The 27,378-nt window shown below is 41.5% G+C and overlaps 1 protein-coding gene and 1 long non-coding RNA gene across 2 annotated transcripts in view; one reads left to right on the top strand and one right to left on the bottom strand.

Annotated features, from left to right (window-relative positions):
* The window catches only part of LOC126259981 (translation initiation factor eIF-2B subunit beta), an 83,886-nt gene that overhangs the window by 53,064 nt on the left and 3,444 nt on the right, over positions 1-27,378 (top strand). The window contains exon 7 of the mRNA XM_049957114.1: positions 1,115-1,311. Within this exon, the coding sequence (XP_049813071.1) occupies positions 1,115-1,311 (197 nt within the window). The remainder of the gene's footprint in view (positions 1-1,114; positions 1,312-27,378) is intronic.
* LOC126259982 (uncharacterized) overlaps positions 2,298-27,378 on the bottom strand; it is a 36,729-nt gene continuing 11,648 nt past the window's right edge. The window contains exons 2-3 of the long non-coding RNA XR_007546583.1: positions 21,782-21,892; positions 2,298-2,395 (exon numbers count right to left, since the gene is read on the bottom strand). This is a non-coding gene — a long non-coding RNA (uncharacterized LOC126259982). The remainder of the gene's footprint in view (positions 2,396-21,781; positions 21,893-27,378) is intronic.

The following is a 27,378-nucleotide window of genomic DNA, read 5'->3' as shown; positions in this document are numbered from 1 at the left end:
AGCGTACCCGCACTCCTATTTTTTTATTCATTATTAAACCTACTCCTGCATTACCCCTATTTGATTTTGTATTTATAACCCTGTAATCACCTGACCAAAAGTCTTGTTCCTCCTGCCACCGAACTTCACTAATTCCCACTATATCTAACTTTAACCTATCCATTTCCCTTTTTAAATTTTCTAACCTACCTGCCCGATTAAGGGATCTGACATTCCATACTCCGATCCGTAGAATGCCAGTTTTCTTTCTCCTGATAACGACGTCCTCTTGAGTAGTCCCCGCCCGGAGATCCGAATGGGGGACTATTTTACCTCCGGAATGTTTTACCCAAGAGGACGCCATCATCATTTAATCATACAGTAAAGCTGCATGTCCTTGGGAAAAATTACGGCTGTAGTTTCCCCTTGCTTTCAGCCGTTCGCAGTACCAGCACAGCAAGGCCGTTTTGGTTAATGTTACCAGGCCAGATCAGTCAATCATGTAGACTGTTGCCCCTGCAACTACTGAAAAGGCTGCTGCCCCTCTTCAGGAACCACATGTTTGTCTGGCCTCTCAACAGATACCCCTCCGTTGTGGTTGCACCTACGGTACGGCCATCTGTATCGCTGAGGCACGCAAGCCTCCCCACCAACGGCAAGGTCCATGGTTCATGGGGGAAGGACAAATATTTAGCCCAAACAAAATCAACCAGTCTTGTAAAATCAGCTGATACAAGAACATAGGATTTGCCTTAATTGACTAACACTGAACTGAAATGAGGGCACAGGGCTTACAATGAAAGTTAACTTATGTGGGAAGCAGCTAAAGACTGTTGGATTTCATCATTTATTGCTATTTTAGCAGTGTTGTGTATTCTGCAGAGTATCACGTAGAGTTGCCAGAGGATTAAATTACAGTTTGATAAGTTATGAAAATGTAGTAGAAATTTTTGTTTAGATAACTTTATACACTTGTTTGTGTCATTAGAGACTCAAAATCATATGTTAGAACTAACAAGTAGTTCTTGGAATTATAGAGTCACTACACTTCTTAAAATCTGTGATTATTAACCAGTCTAACTATTACTAAGCTAGAAGTCTGTATTGAATATTTATGTATTAATGATCTTTGCAGGTCATTGTTTTGGCACCAATGTACAAGCTGAGTCCTAAGTACCTGTGTTCCTATGATCAAGATGCATTTAATAGTTTTGTCTCACCAGAAGGAGTTCTCAGTTATGCAGATGGTGCAATACTCTCCAAAACACATGTTTTCAATCCTGTGTTTGATTACGTACCTCCGGACTTGGTTACACTTTTCATTTCAAACACGTAAGTTTTTGAATGTGGCTAATATTTTCTTCCACATATGTATGTAGTATTCCTACAAATTAAATACGAATGAATGACTGTTGTGTGACAGGGAATCTCAACATCTGTAATTAGTAGTTGTGTGCTAAAAAAATAATGTTTAGATCTGAATGTGTAAAGTTACTAGCAATGCAATTTAATGAGCTACGAATAGTAATAGGTGAGTGGAAGATAGTGGTTTGTAAATTCACCCAGAATTCAGAAAGAGGTAAGAGATATGGAGGGAACTAAATGTTAATAGATGACACAGCTGGAGTAAAGCTTTCAAGCTGAGATATTGTTGCTCATTTTAATGCATTGCAACAAATTTTGAGGAATGAAAATTTGCATGTATCAATTCTTGGGCTAGTTAGTTTGGTGACATCTTCCATCTTGTCCTGTTGTGTCCTAATCTTTCCATTTTTGTACATCTGTTACATCTAACGTCTTGATTTCTATTACATTGTCTTGATTATATATTTTACAAATTGTTATTTTCAGCTGCTCCTACATACTGATCTGTCTGCTGTTTTGTTATGTGTCCAGTTACCTGTGTTAGATGCCGTCATGTCTTTTTTTATTTTATTTATTTATTTATTTATTTTTTGAGGCTGCTTACCTCACACAATATTTATAATACCTCTTCAGTTTGTAATTCATATGTTCATTTCATATTTGGTATCTCTGTATCAAGTTTTGAAGGAATCCCAAGTTTTTTATCCCCTGCATGGTCCAGATTCATTTTTTTATGAACACTGCAGTCTAGACTCGAAGTTTCAGAAATTTCTTCCTTAATTTCATGTCAGTGTCTGGTACAGCTTAAGTGTGTTTATTGATTAAGGGAATAACACTCTTTGAACACATGAAAAACAGCCTTTTTTTCCAAGTCAAGTAAAAAGTAATGGTAAATCTGATGGAATAGTTTTATTCCTTACACTTTTGTTTTTAAGAAATCATTTTTATGTTCACCTATGATGCTTGCTGTAACCACTGTATCAGGTTGAAGGACCATTTGCAACCAGAACATTGGTCATTGGCAGGAATTCCCAAAGCCCTCCTATTAGACCTGTAACAAATTAATTTTGTATAAGTCATTTTCAATATGTTTTTCAGAATACAAATGATAATTGAAAAGTATTAAGTTCCAACAAAATGGTGACATATTGAAACAAATGTCATTTTCTTTGTCCAAAGTATTGAGACATACATGTGCACCAGAAATAGGCTTTTGAAGATATCACAAAAAAGCTACATACGCTGATGGAGAATTCAATGTTGGCATCAAGTTCCACTCAGTATCATATGTAGTGTTCCCAAGTTATGTTTCCTGCCAATTTTAAAAATGCAGGTTCCAGAAAAACTGTTTTTTAAGTTTTGGGTTACACTTTTTGAAATTAAGTTAAACATACTTCAAGTCAACAATCCCTGAACCATACAGCAATTCTTCCAGATCCAAAAGCAGGTTCTCCTCCATGTTCTGTGTGGCCATGATGTCTTGCAGGCTTCTTTGGCAGCTTCTATAATCTGCTGCTCTGCTCACTCAATACACTTTCTGTCAACTTTTGTGCTGAAGTTGGAATAGGCTGGTCTGATCTCAAGTTCAAGCACATTCATAATTGCCTCAATGCCTCTTTGGCCATCACTGAAATTAAATGCTGCCACATTGGCAGCGATGTTGACTAATTTTTTCTCACTGTGAATAGTTTTCATACACACTTTCTCACAAATCATCACGTAACTCGAGAATGGAGTTTCTGGCAGACCTGGGCTGAACACTACAATAAAGTAGATATCCCAGAGAAAATTTTAAGGGAAAAAATTGATTTTTTTTAATTTTCAAAAGGGATTACCCCCTTGAGTCTTTCATCATCTATGCCAGTATGGCTCTGGAGAAGCAGCTAATCAACAACAGCACGTTCACTACAGCAGCACCCGTCCTGATAGCTCCTATCCTGATGCATTTTGTATGTTATGTCTGCTTACAACCTCTTGTCAGCTGGTTTATATCCAAATGAAACACTTAGGTCTAAACAATTTCCACAAATGCACCTAGCATTTCTTGTTTCACATCTTTGAGCACTATATCCTATAATATCAGAGGTGATGCCACGTATGAAACACTTTTTATCAGTGAAACACTTTTTATCAACTTCACTGCAAGTACTGCATAGCTTTTTTGTGGCTGTGATCTTCATCCACCTGTCCACAAGTACAAATGGCCACCACTAAACTATGACAAAGGGCAGGTTTCATCATCCAGTGACAGAGCATGATGCAGACACATAAAATTGTGTACTTGTTTATAGTGCTGTTCTATAATCCATGCCATCTGGCCCTTCAGCAGTAACACCAAGTCTCTAAACTGCACAGCTGGGAACTGTCCTTCTAAGTGGGTTTATGCTTGTTGTGTTTGTAGCAATCTGTGCCTTTTAGTTTGTGCTAAATGGTTAGCTCATAAGTAGCTTAGTATTAGATGGATGAGTTCAGGTTTGGCAGACCTGAGATTTGCTGGGCTGGGAGCTAGCTGGTACCTCTATAACTGTTAAATTTTTGCTTGCTTTGGCATACACGATGGCGTGAGGTGGAGGAAATTGTATCGTAGTGAACAGGTATCTCAGCTTAATTGGCTGAATCGATGTCTGTAAAAACAGAGAACTCTGCTACTGGACATCTATATCCCTAGTTGCACATCTTGTGTTCATGTAGTCTACAACATTCAACTAACATTCTCCTAGTGGTTCGGCTGAGCTGTTTGCTGGTGCTAACATCCATCTCATCAAGAGATGTCCTGAGTTCAGCCATACTGAGAACACACAAATTAATATGAGACCAAAACACAGATCAACTGCCAGAATGTGTTTCTAATCATAAAAAGAGAAGAAAGCACATTAAAGAAGTTATTACTTTTGTGCATACTTCATGTCAAGCTGCAGGATGCAAAACAACATGGTGGTTACCCAGTTGTGGCAGAACTGCACAACACCATAAATTTTAGCAAATGGGTTGTCACCTAATAGACCTAGAAGCAAGTGGATCAAAGGGAAAATGGGAAGTTGATGGTGTGATTGTCATGTGTAGCATCAAGAAAAATGTCTTTGGGGAACTGCAAGAAACAGCTGCATTTAGTTTGATATTTAATACGCTGTGAGTATGTTTTTACCACTGCACTTCGTACTGAATTTATTGTAACTTGTTGAAGCAGTTTAGATGTAATGGAAGTAATGTAGGCAAGTTAAAATGTCCATACAGCTGTCCTTTTATGAAACTTTTCCAAGTAGGCTGCAAATAGGCTAACATACACAACTGTGAAAACTCATGACTAAATGGATTAATTTAAGTTGTAACTGCCATAGGTGTAATATCTCAACACCTGTTCTTCCTGAACATATCAAAGCAGAGTTTATCTCTTCAGAAGATGGAGCTTACATAACAAGTCATGTAAGGTATTTTAAATGTCAGTAGTTCAAACATACTACACTGCCGTGTTTCAGGCAACATGAAGAAATTATTGCAAAGCCGCTCACAAAGGTGGTGCTGCCTGTGTGTCTCTGCCCTCATGTGTAACTGCGAGCCATGGTGTCTAGAGCCAAGATTGTCATGCTTACTTGGAGGAGGTGGTGGTCCAGGAAATTAAAATTAATAAACAAGTTCCATGTAGTGACGTTGAAAAGGTCACAACCGCCTCCTTCCTATGCACATCATTTATGGCTACAGTGGAAAACTGATGTATAATGGTAAGATGCTGACCCGTAGACAGACTAATAGTCCCAACTCAGCAGAATGATAAAGGGGAAGGTAAAGATAAACTTTGCTATTAAGACGGCTTCTTATTTCAGTGAACATTTATGGATTTAGAACACATGTAGATAAAACTGAAACTCCTTACAAAGGTTTCAGTGTGGCTCATGGTAGTTACTCGGCCATTGATTTATCAATTTGTAGCCTAGGACTTATCTATCCACTGGAGGGCACATGATGACCTGTGTGGTAGCAAACGCTTCCCCATCTTCCTGTCACTCCCCTGGCATGATGCCCACAGACACATACCCAGATGGGCTTTAAACAAGGCAGACTGGGCAGCCTTCACCTCTGCTGTCACTGTTGAATCTCCCCCACACTGTGCCATCGATGTTGTTATTGAGCAGGTCACTACAACGATCGCTTTTGCAGCAGAAAACGCGGTTCCTCGTTCTCTATGGTGGCCCCCAGCGGAAGACAGTCTGTTGGTGGTCGCCGGAAGTCGCTGAGGCAATTAAAGAGCGTCGGCGACATAAGCAGCACAGCGACATAAGCGGCACCCTTCCCCAGAGCACCTAGTAGCCTTTAAGCGGCTCCGTGCCCGTGTTCACCTGCTTATAGAACGACGGAAACAGGAGTGATGGGAGAGGTACGTGTCAACCATTGGGTGCCATAGTCACCTTCCCAAGTCTGGATGAAGATCAGACGTCTTTTAGGGTACCAGACCCCAACAGGTGTCCCTGGTCTTAACATCAGTGGCGTGCTCTCTACCGATGCAGATGCGATTGTCGAACACTTTGCCGAGCACTATGCTCAAGCCTCTGCATCGGAGAACTACCCCCCCAGCCTTTCGCACCCTCAAACGGCAAATTGAAAGGAAAGTCCTGTCGTTCACTACACACCACAGTGAACCCTATAATGCCCCCTTTACAGAGTGGGATCTCCTCAGCACCCTTGCACATTGCCCCGACACAGCTCCTGGGCCAGATCGGATCCACAGTTAGATGACTAAACAACTCTCGTCTGACTACAAACGATATCTCCTCGTCACCTTCAAACAGATCTGGTGCAATAGTGACTTTCCATCACAATGGTGGGAGAGCACCATCATTCCCATGCTAAAACCCAGTAAAAAATCTACTTGATGTGGGTAACTCTCGGCCCATCAGCCTCACCAACGTTCTGTACAAGCTGCTGGAACGTATGGTGTGTCAGGGGTTGGGTTGGGCTCTGGAGTTAAATGGCCTACTGGCTCCAGGTGAGGGCAGCTTCCACCAGGATCACTCTACCACTGATATACTTGTGTCCCTTGAGTCTGCCATCCAAACAGCCTTTTCCACACGCCAACACCTGGTTGCTGTCTGTTTTGACTTATATAAAGCATAAGACACAACCTGGTGACATCATATCCTTGCAACATTGTATGAGTGGGGTCTCTGGGGCCCACTCCCGATTTTTATCCAAAACTTCCTGTCGCTCCATACTTTCCATCTCCGAGTTGCTGCCTCCCATAGTTTCCCCGTATTCAGGAAAATGGCGTTCTGCAGGGCTCCTTATTGAGTGTATCTATTTTCAGTGGCCATTAACAGCCTAGCATCAGCTGTAGGGCTGTCAGTCTCCCCTTCTCTGTATGCGGATAACTTCTGCATTTCGTATTGCTCCTCCAGTACTGGTGTTGCTGAGCAGTGCCTACAGGGAGCCATTCACAAGGCGCGGTGATGGGCTGTAGCCCACAGATTCCAGTTTTCAGCCGCGAAGTTGTGTGTCGTGCACTTATGTTGGCATCGTACCATTAATCTGGAACCAGGACTTTATCGTAATGACGATCCACTCACTGTAGTGGAGACATATTGATTTTTAGGGCTGTTTTTCATCGCCCGATTGACTTCGCTACTTCACCTTCGTCACCTCAAGCGGAAGTGCTGGCAGCACCTCAGTGCCCTCTGCTGCCTGAGCAACACCAACTGGGTGCAGATCGCTCTACGCTGCTGCAGCTCTACAGAGCCCTTGTTCAATCTCCCCTTGACTATGGGAATGTGGTTTACAATTCGGCGGCGCCCTCAGCTGCGGTTACTCGACCCAGTGCAACATGTGGCATTCGCCTAGTGATGGGAGCTTTTAGAACAAGTCCAGTGACCAGTGACCTGGTGGAAGCCGGAGTCCCTCAATTGCAGATCCGACTTGCACAACTGCTCGCCAGTTGTGTTGCACACATTCGTAGTCTCCTGAGCATCTGATTTACCGTCTCCTTTTCCCACCCGCGGCAGTTCATCTCCCGCATCGGCAGCCCAGGTCAGGGCTCGTAATTGCAGTTCGCGTGTGATCCCTTTTCTCCAAATTGGACTCCTTCCCTGTACCACCTCTACTTGAGGTCTATTCATGTACACCTCCGTGTTGTACACCTTGGTCGAAGCTTTGTCTGGACCTTTTGCATGACCCTAAGGACTCCGTTAGCCCTGCCACTCTCTGCTGTCACTTCCTCTCGATTCTTGACGTGTTCCGGGGCTCTGAAGTTGTGTACACTGACTTCTCGATGGCTGATGGTTACATAGGCTCTGCATATGTTCATGGAGGACATATTGGACAGCACTCCTTGCCAGATTGCTGCAGTGTTTTCACTGCAGAGCTGGCGGCCGTATCTCCTGTGTACTGACTCCTTGAGCAGCCTACAAGCTATTGACCAGTGCTACCCTTGCCATCCTTTTGTAGCATCCATTCAGGAGTCCATCTATGCCCTGGAAAGGTCCCGTCATTCAGTGGTGTTTTTGTGGACCCCAGGACACGTCGGAATCCCAGGCAACGAATTTGCTGACAGGCTGGCCCAACAGGCTATGTGGAAACTGCTCCTGGAGATGGGCATCTTTGAAACTGACCTGCGTTCTTTCTTACGCCGCAAGGTTTTTCGGCTTTGGGAGACAAAGTGGCATTAACAGTATGCACAACAAACTGCGAGTCATTAAGGAGACTGTGAATGTGTGGAAATCTTCCCTGCAATCTTCTCGCAGGGAATCGGTTGTCGGTTCTGCATTGGCCATATGTGACTCGCACATGGTTACCTCCCCCTTCGTGGGGACCCACCTCATTGTCACTGTGGCTCCAACATGTCAGTGCCCCAACAGCAGCTTTAGTTTTACGTTTTATTCGTGAGGGTGGGTTTTATCATTTGATCTGGATTTTAGCACATGTCCTTTGTCCCTCTGTGTCCTCCACCCTAGGACTTTTAGGGTGGAGGCTTTAATATGGTGCAGAGTGGCTGGCTTCTCCTTTTTTATTCTCATGGTCAGTGCTCTCTTGTTTTTAGTATCTTCTCCCTGTTTCTTGTGTCTCTCTGTGGTTTTCTTGTCCTGTTTTGCCCATTGTTTAGGTAATTGTTCTACTGGGAACAAGGGACTGATGACCTCGCAGCTTGGTCCCTTTCCCTCCATTTAAACCAACCAACCTGACAAATAGAAAGCACCTGTGCTTACGTTTACAGGAAACTTGTTAAGTTCACTGATACCCTGGAATGGGGGCTACATGCTTCACCACAAGGATGCTCATATTTAGGAGAGGGCCAAAGGATGGGTGGGTGTGTTTATAAATAACCTTGTATACCATCTGTATGCTGTCTGTCTGGTTACAGACCTTCAAACAATAGTAGTAGTAGCAGCAGCAGCAGCTTTATTCCTCCGTAGATCTCTTTTTACAAGGATATAGGACATGTCAAAGTATTTACAAGTTTACCAAATGAAAGTGCTGGCAGGTTGACAGACACACACACAAACATACACACAAAATTCAAGCTTTCGCAACAAACTGTTGCCTCATCAGGAAAGAGGGAAGGAGAGGGAAAGACGAAAGGATGTGGGTTTTAAGGGAGAGGGTAAGGAGTCATTCCAATCCCGGGAGCGGAAAGACTTACCTTAGGGGGAAAAAAGGACGGGTATACACTCGCGCGCACACACACATATCCATCCACACATATACAGACACAAGCAGACATATTTCTGTCGACCTGCCAGCACTTTCATTTGGTAAGTCACATCATCTTTGTTTTTAGATATATTTACAGGTTTAATGATATGAATATAATAGAGGGAAACTTCCACGTGGGAAAAAATATATCTAAAAACAAAGATGATGTGACTTACCAAACGAAAACGCTGGCACGTCGATAGACACACAAACAAACACAAACATAACACAAAATTCTAGCTTTCGCAACCAACGGTTGCCTCGTCAGGAAAGAGGGAAGGAGAGGGAAAGACGAAAGGATTTGGGTTTTAAGGGGGAGGGTAAGAAGGAGTCATTCCAATCCCGGGAGCGGAAAGACTTACCTTACGGGGAAAAAAGGACGGGTATGCGATCGCGCGCGCACGCGCGCGCGCACACACACACACACACACACACACACACACACACACACACACACACATATACAGACACAAGCAGACATATACAGAGGCAAAGAGGTTGGGCAGAGATGTCAGTCAAGGCGGAAGTGCAGAGGCAAAGATGTTGTTGAATGACAGGTGAGGTATGAGTGGCGGCAACTTGAAATTAGCGGAGATTGAGGCCTGGTGGATAACGGGAAGAGAGGATATATTGAAGAGCAACTTCCCATCTCCAAAGTTCGGATAGGTTGGTGTTAGTGGGAAGTATCCAGATAACCCGGACGGTGTAACACTGTGCCAAGATGTGCTGGCCATGCACCAAGGCATGCTTAGCCACAGGGTGATCCTCATTACCAACAAACACTGTCTGCCTGTGTCCATTCATGCGAATGGACAGTTTGTTGCTGGTCATTCCCACATAGAATGCGTCACAGTGTAGGCAGGTCAGTTGGTAGATCACGTGGGTGCTTTCACACGTGGCTCTGCCTTTGATCATGTACACCTTCCGGGTTACAGGACTGGAGTAGGTGGTGGTGGGAGGGTGCATGGGACAGGTTTTACACCGGGCGCGATTACAAGGGTAGGAGCCAGAGGGTAGGGAAGGTGGTTTGGGGATTTCATAGGGATGAACTAAGAGGTTACGAAGGTTAGGTGGACGGCGGAAAGACACTCTTGGTGGAGTGGGGAGGATTTCATGAAGGATGGATCTCATTTCAGGGCAGGATTTGAGGAAGTCGTATTCCTGCTGGAGAGCCACATTCAGTGTCTGATCCAGTCCCGGAAAGTATCCTGTCACAAGTGGGGAACTTTTGGGGTTCTTCTGTGGGAGGTTCTGGGTTTGAGAGGATGAGGAAGTGGCTCTGGTTGTTTGCTTCTGTACCAGGTCGGGAGGGTTGTTGCAGGATGCAAAAGCTGTTGTCAGGTTGTTGGTGTAATGGTTCAGGGATTCCGGACTGGAGCAGATTGGTTTGCCACGAAGACCTAGGCTGTAGGGAAGGGACCGTTTGATGTGGAATGGGTGGCAGCTGTCATAATGGAGGTACTGTTGCTTGTTGGTGGGTTTGATGTGGACGGACGTGTGGAGCTGGCCATTGGACAGGTGGAGGTCAACATCAAGGAAAGTGGCATGGGATTTGGAGTAGGACCAGGTGAATCTGATGGAACCAAAGGAGTTGAGGTTGGAGAGGAAATTCTGGAGTTCTTCTTCACTGTGAGTCCAGATCATGAAGATGTCATCAATAAATTTGTACCAAACTTTGGGTTGGCAGGCCTGGGTAACCAAGAAGGCTTCCTCTAAGCGACCCATGAATAGGTTGGCGTACGAGGGGGCCATCCTGGTACCCATAGCTGTTCCCTTTAATTGTTGGTATGTCCGGTCTTCAAAAGTGAAGAAGTTGTGGGTCAGGATGAAGCTGGCTATGGTAATGAGGAAAGAGGTTTTAGGTAGGGTGGCAGGTGATCGGCGTGAAAGGAAGTGCTCCATCACAGCGAGGCCCTGGACGTGCGGAATATTTGTGTATAAGGAAGTGGCATCAATGGTTACAAGGATGGTTTCCGGGGGTAACGGATCCCAGGAAACCATCCTTGTAACCATTGATGCCACTTCCTTATACACAAATATTCCGCACGTCCAGGGCCTCGCTGCGATGGAGCACTTCCTTTCACGCCGATCACCTGCCACCCTACCTAAAACCTCTTTCCTCATTACCTTAGCCAGCTTCATCCTGACCCACAACTTCTTCACTTTTGAAGACTGGACATACCAACAATTAAAGGGAACAGCTATGGGTACCAGGATGGCCCCCTCGTACGCCAACCTATTGATGGGTCGCTTAGAGGAAGCCTTCTTGGTTACCCAGGCCTGCCAACCCAAAGTTTGGTACAGATTTATTGATGACATCTTCATGATCTGGACTCACAGTGAAGAAGAACTCCAGAATTTCCTCTCCAACCTCAACTCCTTTGGTTCCATCAGATTCACCTGGTCCTACTCCAAATCCCATGCCACTTTCCTTGATGTTGACCTCCACCTGTCCAATGGCCAGCTCCACACGTCCGTCCACATCAAACCCACCAACAAGCAACAGTACCTCCATTATGACAGCTGCCACCCATTCCACATCAAACGGTCCCTTCCCTACAGCCTAGGTCTTCGTGGCAAACCAATCTGCTCCAGTCCGGAATCCCTGAACCATTACACCAACAACCTGACAACAGCTTTCGCATCCTGCAACAACCCTCCCGACCTGGTACAGAAGCAAACAACCAGAGCCACTTCCTCATCCTCTCAAACCCAGAACCTCCCACAGAAGAACCCCAAAAGTTCCCCACTTGTGACAGGATACTTTCCGGGACTGGATCAGACTCTGAATGTGGCTCTCCAGCAGGAATACGACTTCCTCAAATCCTGCCCTGAAATGAGATCCATCCTTCATGAAATCCTCCCCACTCCACCAAGAGTGTCTTTCCGCCGTCCACCTAACCTTCGTAACCTCTTAGTTCATCCCTATGAAATCCCCAAACCACCTTCCCTACCCTCTGGCTCCTACCGTTGTAACCGCCCCCGGTGTAAAACCTGTCCCATGCACCCTCCCACCACCACCTACTCCAGTCCTGTAATCCGGAAGGTGTACACGATCAAAGGCAGAGCCACGTGTGAAAGCACCCACGTGATCTACCAACTGACCTGCCTACACTGTGATGCATTCTATGTGGGAATGACCAGCAACAAACTGTCCATTCGCATGAATGGACACAGGCAGACAGTGTTTGTTGGTAATGAGGATCACCCTGTGGCTAAGCATGCCTTGGTGCATGGCCAGCACATCTTGGCACAGTGTTACACCGCCCGGGTTATCTGGATACTTCCCACTAACACCAACCTATCCGAACTTTGGAGATGGGAAGTTGCTCTTCAATATATCCTCTCTTCCCGTTATCCACCAGGCCTCAATCTCCGCTAATTTCAAGTTGCCGCCACTCATACCTCACCTTTCATTCAACAACATCTTTGCCTCTGCACTTCCGCCTCGACTGACATCTCTGCCCAACCTCTTTGCCTCTGTATATGTCTGCTTGTGTCTGTATATGTGTGGATGGATATGTGTGTGTGTGCGAGTGTATACCCGTCCTTTTTTTCCCCCTACGGTAAGTCTTCCCGCTCCCGGGATTGGAATGACTCCTTACCCTCCCCCTTAAAACCCAAATCCTTTCGTCTTTCCCTCTCCTTCCCTCTTTCCTGACGAGGCAACCGTTGGTTGCGAAAGCTAGAATTTTGTGTGTATGTTTGTGTTTGTTTGTGTGTCTATCGACGTGCCAGCGCTTTCGTTTGGTAAGTCACATCATCTTTGTTTTTAGATATATTTACATGTTTAGATTAATTTAAAATAAACTAATTTGTATACACATACATTAGAGACTTCTAGTTAGAGACAATCATAAGATTTACTCGTAGTATACAATACTTCTTTTACAAATAACTTCTTAAATAATGTAATGCCACACTGTGCACTCATAACTCACTATCACTCACTGCAAATACTATACGCACATTGTTTTGTAACACTTCACACACACACACACACACACACACACACACACACACACACACACACACACTGGTGATCTCTGGGCCATTTTCTGTAGTACAACTTCCCATTTGCTGTCCTGAAAAACTGAGTCAGCATCTCTGTATAATGAGTGAGATGAGATGTTGAGCTCAAGAGGAAGAGGTGTTAGTATTGTGCTATGCATAGCTTGGGGGTAAGGTTTTCTAGAAAAGAAAAAAAGAAGGAAGAAACACAGTGTGAAGGTGTTACATGGAGTGTTGGATGTTTTATAACCATTATTATTATTTATTTGTATAACTTTTTTTTTACCAAACCCCTACTCTGTTTTATACAAGTAATCCTTCAATGTATAAAATGTATTGCATAATAGGTACTTTTTAACTGCCTTTTTAAATAAGTGTATTTATGCAATTTCTTTAATCTCTCTTAGTAATTTATTGTACAGTTCTATTCCTTGGTAGAAAATGCTGTTTTGAGTTTTATGTTTATTTTTTCTTCATAAATGTAAGTTGTGTCTCTCTCTTGTTGTATGGTCATGGACAGAGCTGTTTGTGCAGTAATTACCAATGTTATTTTTGATGTGTACAACTGACCGGTAAATCTATTCACATGGAGCTCAGTTAAAATCCCCAGTGTTCTGAACAGATCTTTACAATGAGCTTGACAACTATTTTTGGTTATTATTCTTATGGCTCTTTTCTGGAGCTTGAAAATGGTGTTCATATTTTGTGCATTTGTTCTCCAAAAAAGAATGTCCTAGCTAAGAATTGAGTGCACATATGAATAGTATGTAACTAAAAGACACTGCATGCTACACACTGATGATGGGATTCTAAGGGCATAACATGCTGATGACATTCTGTTTGCAAGTACCTTTGTGTGTTCACACTATGTCAACTGAGAATCAATATTCATTCCTAGAAATTTTGCATTTGTTACACAGCCTACAGAGGTGCCATCTACATGTAATTTAACATTGTCATTTTCCCTCTTCAAACAGAAATTCATGGCCTTAGTTTTCTTTATGTTCAGTGTCACTTTATTGCTTATTGACCAATCTTAACTTCCTTGAGAGTTTCATTTGCATTCTCTGCAAGGAGTTCTCTTGCTTTCTCAGTAACTATAATATTGCTGTCATCAGCGAAGAGAATTCTTTGACTACGAGTAACACTACTGGGAAAGTCATTCGTGTATACCCGGAATAGTATTGGTCCTAATATGCTACCTTGCAGAACCCCAATATTAATGTATTTTGATTCTGATAAGTGTTTTACTAAATGTTTAGATCTATTTGAAGTATGTGTTATCTCTACTCTTTGTACCCTGTCTGCTAGGTATGATCGAAACCAGTCATTATTTACCCCTCTTACTCCTAATGCTTGCAATTTATTTAATAGAATCTTGTGGTCAACTGTATCAAAGGCCTTAGAAATATCCAAAAATATGCCTGTGACACACTCATCTTTGTCACGAGCATCAAGTACAACTTTTTGTGAATTCTACTGTGGCTGAACAATTTTTGCAACTTCGGAAACCAAACTGTGATTCACTTAAAAGATTGTATTTTTCAGGTAATTCATTAATCTGTCTTTCATAATTGCTTGTATTAATTTTGAGAATGGTGACAGCAGGGAAATGGACCGATAATTTTCTGTCTTCTGCATTACCTTTCTTAAGCAAAGGTAAAGGTACAACTCTTGTCTGTTTTAACTCCTCTGAAAATGTCCCTGATGTGAAGGATTCATTTATTATATTTGTTAAGGGACCTTGTATAATCTCTATGCATTGTTTCAGTACACAGATTGGTACTTGATCTAAGCCTACTGACTTTTTATTTTTTCAACAGTTTTATTGACTTCATTCTCTGTGGTTGGAAGTAACATCATTGTATTTAGTGCAACATTATTTACAGGTGTTATATTTGTTTTGGGGAATTTTTGCTGTAACTTATCTGCAATACCTGAAAAATGCTCGTTTACATAGTTTGCTAAGTGTTGAGGATCATTGATTACCTTATCCCCCTTGGTTAGCAGTATGTTATTGTGCATTTGTTTGCCTCTCCCTATTTCCTTTTTTTATAACATCCCAGACTGCTTTGCTTTTATTCTCTGCATTATATATTATTTTGTCATTAAATGACTTTTTTTTGCAGCAATCGGCACCTTCCTTTAGATCTTTTTGTATCTATTACAGAAATTTAAGAATTCTGGATCATTGCGACTCTTTCATGGAACTGAGGTATTTAAGTGTTATCTCTCTGTTTTTGTGAGCTGTTGATACAGACGTGCATACTTTTGGAAATACCTTTTCAAAGTTCAATTCAAATAATGTGGATAATTTAGAGAATTTCATATTCATATTGGTTTCCTTATACACTTCATCCCAGCTTTGTTTTGCTAGTTATTTTGAAAATCTTTTATTTTGATTTCTGATAGATGTCGTTTGTAGGCGTGTAGTTTAGGGAATGATTCGATGCCTGATTTTACTGTTGTTATTTGACAGAGATGGTCTGATAGTCCTAGATGTATTACAGCTAAATCACATTTTTCCCTGTCCATATTTGTGACCGCATGGTCAATTACTGATACAATCATTGTAGTAACCTTTGTTGCACTATTAACCAATAGAGACATACCAAAACTTTGAAGGAGATTTATGAGGGTGCTGCTGGATTCATGTATGATATTAGTGTTGATGTTAATGTTCCCACACTGAATTATGTTGACCTTTGTACTTAAGACTTTATCTAGAAGTTCTGTTAATTTATTGAAAAAAGTGCCCGCACTACCACTGGGAGATCTATACACACACAAAATGATTAATTTCTTGGTGATATCAAGCCCTGTTAATTCAATAGCTGATATTTCTAAGCGTTTGTCTTCATTTACTGTACTGAGGTCATGTTTTGATTTGAACTGTGTTCCTTTTCGGATATAGATGCATGATCCTCCACCCCTTGAAGCAGTTATAAAGTAAGAGTTTGCCCTTTCATACATAGATAATACTACATGTTGGATTTCTGTTTCTCTACACCAATGCTCAGTAACACGAACTACTGTGCAGTTCAAAGATTGGAGCTTAACTTCTATGAGTTGTATTTTAATTTTTATTGATTGCATGTTTTGATGGAGGATTGTTAAGTCTGTGAAATGAAATGCCCCATGTTACTCTATCCAATGGTTTGTTTCTCTTTGTGACGCTGGTATGTGTGATATTTGGAGTATTAAAATCTGTCTTGTGTTTCAGTATTTTTTAAAGTGCTGAAGACACTCTTCACACAGGGGAATCTGTTGTCTGGATTTATCATAAAAATGACTTACTTTTCCTACCCATGACTACACATATTTGACCATGTGTGGCCCGAGATCCACCCCCTATACTTTCATGAATCAGCTGTACCAATCTTCCCTTCCCAGTCCTGTTAGGGTGTAGGCTACGCCTAGTGAAACCCCATCTGTTGGTAGTCCCGATGGGCACCAGAGAAACATGAGCAAAGTTGGCTGCCCTCAGAGCCATCCCTAACCCCACATTAGTAGCCCACATTTTGGTTGAATGCCCCCTTCTTTTGGCTCTGCGTGCTAAGTACAGACTCCCCCACACTTTACCTTTGATGTTGACTGACGATTCCCGGATGGTCTCTCTGGTTCTCGGTTTCCTCCAGGAAAGAGGTTTTTATTCTCAGTTTTAAGGTTTTTAATCTCTCTCTGGTGTTGGGGCAGGGCGGTGAGTGTTTGGGTGTCTCCCACTGTACGCCGTGTTCGGAGATTCCCGATTCACCTCCCTGACCGAGATCCTCTTTTCTTCCCCTTTTACTCTGTTTTTACCCTTTTTTTTTTTAAAGGATTGGTTAGTCTCCTTTTCCCATACGTACTTCTACATTCTCGCGGTTGCACCTTTTAAGTCACAGGTGGTCTTGCCTATGCTGCTTCAGCATAGCATTGGGTTCGTTCTCTTGCTGACTTCCCTCATTTTGTTTTTACCATTGACAACATGACTGCCCTTTTACGTTTTTAGCTTTTTCCCCTTTTATTGTTCTGACTTTCTTGAGATGTCCCATTAGCGGAATGGACCATATTTGACACAAAGGACTGATGACCTTGCTGTTTGGTCCCTTAAACCTCAAACAACCAACCAACCAACCAACCAACTAACTAACCCCACATTGATTCGCCACACAGCTCCAGCAAGGTGTGGTCGATCAGGACAGCTCAACAAAGTGTACATTGGTGCCATGAGTCAGGAAAGCTATCTTGTCCAGGTCACCACATAAGTCATATGCCCCATCCCTGTCCAAACTGTTTCCCACCCCACCCCACCCACTATCACTACATTGTCCTCTTTTGTAAAGGCCTTACATAAAGACCGTAAGTCCTCTATCATATAACTTAGCCCTGCATTTGATTTGAAGATACTGGTGGCCTGGTACACTGCCCCTTAACTTTACTGTAACTGGGGGCCTACACCTCGCCCATGGCTACTACTGAGCATAGCAGCAGCACTTTCTTCTTCCTAACACTTTGTGCATTCCTAGGCTTCTTGGCCTCGGTTGAAGAGTGCTCCTCATTTCCTGCTTCTCATTCTACCAGAGGCTCTTCTTTACTTAACTCCGGCAGTCGTAGATACCTGTTTTTGGTGTCGTTGATAAAACTGTCAGATCGCATTCTCTTTCTTCATATCATCCTACCAGCTGCCAGTTCCCAACCATCCTCCTCATCCCTATCTCCCTTGATCCTTATCAGTTCCTTCCTTGCTTCCTCCAACTGCCTGAAGGGCACAGATTCTCCTTTCCTGTTCCCCAAGTCAAATAAAAATGTTCGTACTGCATATTCTGCAGTTCCACCAGAGAGCCTCTTCTGTTCTCCTAACGTTCTCGACCCCCCACCCCCACCCCCCCACCCCCAGCAGTGAAAATATTTCCTACTAGATTGGCAACAAATCTCTCTACTCTACCCTATAACAGCTCCCACATTTCTGACTCATGGTCAGTCCTCATATCATCTTAGGGGGCACTTGTGCCATGGTGTGGCTCTGTGACAGTTTAAATATTGACTCAATAAAAAACTTCCTAGCCCTTCAGAATGCAGGACCAAAGCTCAGTATATAATGAGAGAGAAATAAAGGAGGTCATGGTGAGTGTTTTTGCACTTTCATAAACCATCCCTCTTGTCCCACACAAGTGTGGTGTTCAGCCTTTTATAAACACAGTCAGCCACCTAAAGCAGCTGTGTGAAAGCAGGAGTACCTCCAAACAACACTTTTAACAGAGTGTTTTGGAATATAGATAGCCTGAAGTTAGTAATAATGCCAAAATAGGCCTATTGCTAATGTGAAACGTTTGTTGTTGTTGTTGTTGTTGTTGTGGTCTTCAGTCCTGAGACTGGTTTGATGCAGCTCTCCATGCTACTCTATCCTGTGCAAGCTTCTTCATCTCCCAGTACCTACTGCAACCTACATCCTTCTGAATCTGCTTAATGTATTCATCTCTTGGTCTCCCTCTACGATTTTTACCCTCCACGCTGCCCTTCAATGCTAAATTTGTGATCCCTTGATGCCTCAAAACATGTCCTACCAACTGATCCCTTCTTCTAGTCAAGTTGTGCCACAAACTTCTCTTCTCCCCAATCCTATTCAGTACCTCCTCATTAGTTACGTGATCTACCCACCTTATCTTCAGCATTCTTCTGTAGCACCACATTTTGAAAGCTTGTCCAAACTATTTATCGTCCATGTTTCACTTCCATACATGGCTACACTCCTTACAAATACTTTCTGAAACGACTTCCTGACACTTAAATCTATACCCGATGTTAACAAATTTCTCTTCTTCAGAAACGATTTCCTTGCCATTGCCAGTCTACATTTTATATCCTCTCTACTTCGACCATCATCAGTTATTTTACTCCCTAAATAGCAAAACTCCTTTACTACTTTAAGTGTCTCATTTCCTAATCTAATCCCCTCAGCATCACCCGATTTAATTTGACTACATTCCATTATCCTCGTTTTGCTTTTGTTGATGTTCATCTTATATCCTCCTTTCAAGACACTGTCCATTCCGTTCAACTGCTCTTCCAAGTCCTTTGCTGTCTCTGACAGAATTACAATGTCATCGGTGAACCTCAAAGTTTTTACTTCTTCTCCATGAATTTTAATACCTACTCCGAATTTTTCTTTTGTTTCCTTTACTGCTTGCTCAATATACAGATTGAATAACATCGGGGAGAGGCTACAACCCTGTCTCACTCCTTTCCCAACCACTGGTTCCCTTTCATGCCCCTCGACTCTTATAACTGCCATCTGGTTTCTGTACAAATTGTAAATAACCTTTCGCTCCCTGTATTTTACCCCTGCCACCTTCAGAATTTGAAAGAGAGTATTCCAGTTAACATTGTCAAAAGCTTTCTCTAAGTCTACAAATGCTAGAAACGTAGGTTTGCCTTTTCTTAATCTTTCTTCTAAGATAAGTTGTAGGGTCAGTATTGCCTCATGTGTTCCAGTATTTCTACGGAATCCAAACTGATCTTCCCCGAGGTCCGCTTCTACCACTTTTTCCATTCGTCTGTAAAGAATTCGCGTTAGTATTTTGCAGCTGTGACTTATTAAACTGATAGTTCGGTAATTTTCACATCTGTCAACACCTGCTTTCTTTGGGATTGGAATTATTATATTCTTCTTGAAGTCTGAGGGTATTTCGCCTGTCTCATACATCTTGCTCACCAGATGGTAGAGTTTTGTCATGACTGGCTCTCCCAAGGCCATCAGTAGTTCTAATGGAATGTTGTCTACTCCCGGGGCCTTGTGAAACGTTTAGCAATCAACAATTATAGCAGCATTCTGGTACATTACCATTTTTCCATTATATCACTGCAAAAGACCTGTAGCCACTGCTCTCGCAATATTGGAGCACTTTGCTATGGCTATTGCCAGTCGGGAGCCAGCATCCACACCACCACCAAGTGATCACAGAGAGGGATGTTTTTGACATCAAATCTAATGAACTCATATAACTGCCCGTTCTATATGTTGAAGCTGGATCCAGCACGGTCAGGAGCTTGTAATACTGTACATTATGTTTGTAATTTACGTGACTTGAGAATGGGGGACAACATTTTACAATTTAAAGATTCAGTGAGGTTTCTGGGCCTTATATTTGATGCAAAGCTACCATGGTTGGCACACCTTTGAGACCTGAAGGTGAGGCACTGAAGACCTTTAAGTGCTGTAACCATAAATCGTGGAAGGTAGACAGGATCTGCTTACTCCAATTTTATAAAACCTTTGTGTTATTCTGGTTAGATTTTGGGTACACAATATATACAGCAGTAAGACCTACTTACCTAATGATCATTGATAGTATCCTCCATGAGGGTATCATGTTGGACTATCTCCATACTTTGCTTATATATGGGGTGGTGGGAGAAGGATGACATCACTCAGAATTCATTGGAGGCACTTCATTAATAATGTCCATGTAAATGCTAAATGCTACCTAAAGACAAAGTCAAGAAAATACAGGGCGATTCAAAAAGAATACCACAACTTTAAAAATGTGTATTTAATGAAAGAAACATAATATAACCTTCTGTTATACATCATTACAAAGAGTATTTAAAAAGGTTTTTTTTCACTCAAAAACAAGTTCAGAGGTGTTCAATATGGCCCCCTCCAGACACACGAGCAATATCAACCCGATACTCCAACTCGTTCCACACTCTCTGTAGCATATCAGGCGTAACAGTTTGGATAGCTCTGTTATTTCTCGTTTCAAATCATCAATGGTGGCTGGGAGAGGTGACCGAAACACCATATCCTTAACATACCCCCATAAGAAAAAATCGCAGGGGGTAAGATCAGGGCTTCTTGGAGGCCAGTGATGAAGTGCTCTGTCACGGGCTGCCTGGCGGCCGATCCATCGCCTCGGGTAGTTGACGTTCAGGTTTCATAACTAACCTTTTTTGTAGGACTCTCCATACAGTTGATTGTGGAATTTGCAGCTCTCTGCTAGCTCTGTGAGTTGATTTTCCTGGGCTGCGAACAAATGCTTGCTGGATGCGTGCTCCATTTTCATCACTCGTTCTCGGCCGTCCAGAACTTTTCCCTTTGCACAAACACCCATTCTCTGTAAACTGTTTATACCAACGTTTAATACACCACCTATCAGGAGGTTTAACACCATACTTGGTTCAAAATGCACGCTGAACAACTGTCGTCGATTCACTTCTGCTGTACTCAATAACACAAAAAGCTTTCTGTTGAGCGGTCGCCATCTTAGCATCAACTGACGCTGACGCCTAGTCAACAGCGCCTCAAGCGAACAAATGTACAACTAAATGAAACTTTATAGCTCCCTTAATTCGCCGACAGATAGTGCTTAGCTCTGCCTTTTGTCGTTGCAGAGTTTTAAATTCCTAAAGTTGTGGTATTCTTTTTGAATCACCCTGTAGATACAGATATTCTTATCACCTCAAAGCTGTCTAGTTACTGTCTTGTGACACTGTTGTGAAACTGAACTAATGACTTAAAAGTTTAGCAGATGGTGACTATACATTGAAAAAACTGAATAATGATACAGTCAGTCAAATGGCCACAACGACACTCAAGGAATATTGGGAGGCAGTAACAAGTGCCTTCTTCTGGTTGATCTTGGCTTATTTGACATTGATGTTCATTGCATCTGTCCTTAACCTTGCATCACTCCTGGTCAGTACTTGAATTCCCACACTTTCTCAGAATTCTGAAAAGCTTACCAGTTTTGAGTGTGACAACACTTACATGAGGTAGGAAAACCATTGAAGTCAGATTTTTCATAGCACCTGGCTGCTCTCAATGTTTAATGTGCTTAGATCAGAGTGCATTGCATATCTGCTCGTTGAAAAACCCATTCTGAAAAAGAAAAATGCGCTTCAGAATCTCTGATTGAAGTGCTGTATTCTCAAAGTCTTCCATAAAAATGGTAGTCACAATGGCTGAAAAAGAACAACTCATAGCAAAGAACAACTCATAGCAACACCATCAATTGTCCAAAATATTGGTTGTTGAATAAAAAGTAAATCAGGGTGAGTATATGTTTAAATAAATGCATGAGATCATGTAAGATCTTAGCTCATATGAATTTCACTGTTTCCAGTAAAGACAATTGTGTGAAAAGAGATATCACATTAAAACTTGGTAATATGTTATTAAATGTAGCTTGCAAATTTTAGAAGGCTTCATACATCAGTACAAGAATTTGTCTCAAACCACATGTGTTTTCCGTCCTCTGGCACAAGTGCAGATGTTACTTGGTGTCATCAAAGATAATACCATTCTAACAAGGCTATAAGTATGCAATATTCATTATCAGTGTGAAAAATTGAGGCTTGAATTTAAGCTGGGCAGTCACAATTTGCTCGAACATGTATCTTATAATTTGTGGCTTGCAGTCAAGCTCCTCATATCACATAACATGGTGCTCTTTGTTTGTTTCTTCGAGAATAACCTCTGGATGCTAACTTCTCCTGTGATGACATTGCAGCTTCCTAGCAAGGTATCTGTATAAACTAGGTCACTGCAACAGCTCTGTACAGTCAAGTTAGCACTTGAATGTGACAAGTAATAGCGTCCTACAAATATTGTGCAGCAGCTACAGCTTCAGTGTTTCATCTCAGTACCATGTGAACACTTACATGTAATTTTTTTTTTTTTTTTTTTCTAAGTTAGCAGTGAAGTTATTAAAACAGAGATATTGTTGAATTTGTCTGAAATAATGCAGATAGCCAGAAGCACATTGGCTTTTATTATCAAGTCTCTGTCTCACTGACACTTAAAATAAGATTTTATTTAATATTTTAAATCTTATACTGTGACATGCAAAACTGTTTTGAAAAACCTGGGTGTATTTAGCATATTTTAGGCAATAGCAATTGTTAGAAAACGTATAGTATAATAATTGAATCTACATTAAAGAAAATTTTAGACTTCCTAATCAAATGTAATGTGCAATACTTTGCTCTTGAGTTAACATGTTCTTTTGTAAAATACTTCATGTATACTTTTATTTTAAAAAAAATGATTTTTTTAAGGAAAAATGAGTAAGGTTACACATACAGAACTTTTGAGATGCCAGCATGATTCTTTTATGCAAAAATATTTAATAATGAAGTATCCAGCTTGTCTTATATGCAGCAATCATAGTCGGGGATCTTTTATAATACAGTTTTCTACTTTGTACGATGTATTTTGAAGCAGTGTGATTTACACAGAGTACCATTGCATTCACTACACTGGTAGCTTTTGTCTTTGCACTATACTTTTCCAGTCAACTTCTCGCCACTGAAAATTATTTCCTGTCGGGTGAGTCCTAAGGTACCAGGTTGTCATGCGATAGCTTGGCTCTCAGCAAGATTTCGTCAGATAATTGCCATAAACTGGAAGCGGGAAGTTGCTAGCCCTTTTCCCATTAATTTTTTTAATAATATGTAGTACTTTACTGTCACCATTAGAATCACATGCAAAATGAAGTTGTCATGCCATTTCAAAGTGTAGTGTTCAGATGCAATGTAGGACAGCTTCTGCTCAGAAAAATCAATACCCTATTTATTTTTGTTGTAATCCACCACACATGCTGACTTTCACTTTTCCTTAGCTTTCTTATCAGTAAAAGGGAGAATCTCATCAGTATGCTATGTGCTAATTGTGTTTACATTTCATTTATTCTTCCAACACAATGCTAAATATTACCTTTACAACTAAAAGTTAAAGTTAGATATAATGGGAATTAGTGAACTTCGGTGGCAGGAGGAACAAGTCTTTTGGTCAGGTGAATACAGGGTTATAAATACAAAATCAAATAGGGGTAATGCAGGAGTAGGTTTAATAATGAATAAAACAATAAGAGTGCGGGTAAGCTACTACAAACAGCATAGTGAACGCATTATTGTGGCCAAGATAGACACGAAGCCACACCTACTATAGTAGTACAAGTTTATATGCCAACTAGCTCTGCAGATGATGAAGAAATTGATGAAATGTATGATGAGATAAAAGAAATTATTCAGGTAGTGAAGGGAGACGAAAATTTAATAGTCATGGGTGACTGGAATTCGTCAGTAGGAAAAGGGAGAGAAGGAAACATAGTAGGTGAATATGGATTGGGGGGAAGAAATGAAAGAGGAAGCCGCCTTGTAGAATTTTGCACAGAGCATAACTTAATCATAGCTAACACTTGGTTCAAGAATCATAAAAGAAGGTTGTATACCTGGAAGAATCCTGGAGATACTAAAAGGTATCAGATAGATTATATAATGGTAAGACAGAGATTTAGGAACCAGGTTTTAAATTGTAAGACATTTCCAGGAGCAGATGTGGACTCTGACCACAATCTATTAGTAATGAACTGTAGATTAAAACTGAAGAAACTGCAAAAAGGTGGGAATTTAAGGAGATGAGACCTGGAAAACTGAAAGAACCAGAGGTTGTACAGAGTTTCAGGGAGAGCATAAGGGAACAATTGACAGGAGTGGGGGGAAGAAATACAGTAGAAGAAGAATGGGTAGCTTTGAGGAATGAAATAGTGAAGGCAGCAGAGGATCAAGTAGGTAAAAAGACGAGGGCTAGTAGAAATCCTTGGGTAACAGAAGAGATGATGAATTTAATTGATGAAAGGAGAAAATACAAAAATGCAGTAAGTGAAGCAGGCAAAAAGGAATACAAACGTCTCAAAACTGAGATCGACAGGAAGTGCAAAATGGCTAAGCAGGGATGGCTAGAGGACAAATGTAAGGATGTAGAGGCTTTTCTCAATAGGGGTAAGATAGATACTGCCTACAGGAAAATTAAAGAGACCTTTGGAGAGAAGAGAACCACTTGTATGAATATCAAGAGCTCAGATGGAAACAGAGTTCTAAGCAAAGAAGGGAAAGTAGAAAGGTGGAAGGAGTATATAGAGGGTCTATACAAGGGTCATGTACTTGAGAACAATATAATGGAAATGGAAGAGGATGTAGATGAAGATGAAATGGGAGATATGATACTGCGTGAAGAGTTTGACAGAGCACTGAAAGACCTGAGTCGAAACAAGGCCCCAGGAGTAGACAACATTCCATTAGAACTACTGATGGCCTTGGGAGAGCCAGTCATGACAAAACTCTACCATCTGGTGAGCAAGATGTATGAGACAGGCGAAATACCCACAGACTTCAAGAAGAATATAATAATTCCAATCCCAAAGAAAGCAGGTGTTGACAGATGTGAAAATTACCGAACTATAAGTTTAATAAGTCACAGCTGCAAAATACTAACGCGAATTCTTTACAGACGAATGGAAAAAGTGGTAGAAGCGGACCTCGGGGAAGATCAGTTTGGATTCCGTAGAAATACTGGAACACGTGAGGCAATACTGACCCTACAACTTATCTTAGAAGAAAGATTAAGAAAAGGCAAACCTACGTTTCTAGCATTTGTAGACTTAGAGAAAGCTTTTGACAATGTTAACTGGAATACTCTCTTTCAAATTCTGAAGGTGGCAGGGGTAAAATACAGGGAGCGGAAGGCTATTTACAATTTGTACAGAAACCAGATGGCAGTTATAAGAGTCGAGGGGCATGAAAGGGAACCAGTGGTTGGGAAAGGAGTGAGACAGGGTTGTAGCCTCTCCCCGATGTTATTCAATCTGTATATTGAGCAAGCAGTAAAGGAAACAAAAGAAAAATTCGGAGTAGGTATTAAAATCCATGGAGAAGAAATAAAAACTTTGAGGTTCGCCGATGACATTGTAATTCTGTCAGTGACTGCAAAGGACTTGGAAGAGCAGTTGAACGGAATGGACAGTGTCTTGAAAGGAGGCTATAAGATGAACATAATGGAATGTAGTCGAATTAAGTCAGTTGATGCTGAGGGAATTAGATTAGGAAATGAGACACTTAAAGTAGTAAAGGAGTTTTGCTATTTGGGGAGCAAAATAACTGATGATGGTCGAAATGGAGAGGATATAAAATGTAGACTGGCAATGGCAAGGAAAGCGTTTCTGAAGAAGAGAAATTTGTTAACATCAAGTATTGATTTAAGTGTTAGGAAGTTGTTTCTGAAAGTATGTGTATGGAGTGTAGCCATGTATGGAAGCGAAACGTGGACGATAAATAGTTTAGACAAGAAGAGAATAGAAGCTTTCGAAATGTGGTGCTACAGAAGAATGCTGAAGATTAGATGGGTAGAGCACGTAACTAATGAGGAGGTATTGAATAGAATTGGGGAGAAGACGAGTTTGTGGCACAACTTGACTAGAAGAAGGGATCGGTTGGTAGGACGTGTTCTGAGGCATCAAGGGATCACCAATTTAGCACTGGAGGGCAGCGTGGAGGGTAAAATTCGTAGAGGGAGACCAAGAGAAGAGTACACTAAACAGATTGAGAAGGATGTACCGTATTTACTTGAATCTAAGCCGCACTCAGATCTAAGCCGCACCTGAAAAATGAGACTCGAAATCAAGGAAAAAAAATTTTCCCGAATTTAAGCCGCATTTGAAATTTGAGACTCGAGATTCAAGAGGAGAGAAAAGTTTTAGGCCGCACCTCCAAATCGAAACAAAGTTGGTCCATTGTAATATGAGACACAATTTAGGTCGAATGAATGACTATACAGCTACAGTAGTTTGGTTTGAGTCGTAAGCTTTACCGGGTAGCCATTGCTATGCGTCAGGTGCTCCGTCCGTATTTATACGGGTACCCTTCCTTTTTCACTTGCTTCATCTGGTTTGAATTGATTGCTTATTTTTCTTTGATCTGATAAGTGCCGTTCTCTTTGTTATAGATGTTAACGTCACTGTAAGCTGAAGATGCATTACTGTACTGTGTCATGCATTGTTTGTCGCATTCTGATAATGAGTGTTTATGGCCTGTCGCCACTCGCGGCATGGCTTGCTTTTGTGTGTGCTACCGCCGCTTACAAATTAAAAATAGAGAGGAATTGTCTCGTTAGTGAAACAATGGCAAGAGACTGCTATTTGTTGTTACTTACACTGCTACTTTCTTTGATAATGATCAACAAGAACCAAATAATAGACTGCGTATGATAGAAGATGTTCTGAACGAGATTTTAGCGAAAATTTTTCTCCGTTTGAAAATCTTTGCAGGTGCCTCTTTAGTACATTACATTCTGCACAGAAATTAGAGTCATCTTAGATTTAAAAATCTAGTCAATTGCCATACTTCATTTCTGACTGTATCACTATTATGCATAAGAATAATAGGAATATAAACATGACATGATATGTATATTCTTCCGCGTTTGCTGTTGTCTCACTCTAGTTTTGTAGTTTATTAGGCAGACAGGAATTAAATAAGATAGAAAACACGAAAGAATACATGGCAAAATGTTTATATTTGTATTATACT

This window comes from Schistocerca nitens, chromosome 5 (genome assembly GCF_023898315.1).
Source record: "Schistocerca nitens isolate TAMUIC-IGC-003100 chromosome 5, iqSchNite1.1, whole genome shotgun sequence".
Classification (NCBI taxonomy): Eukaryota; Metazoa; Arthropoda; class Insecta; order Orthoptera; family Acrididae; genus Schistocerca; species Schistocerca nitens.
The sequence above is the reverse complement of the archived record's forward strand: the minus strand, read 5'-3'. Positions and strand labels throughout refer to the sequence as shown.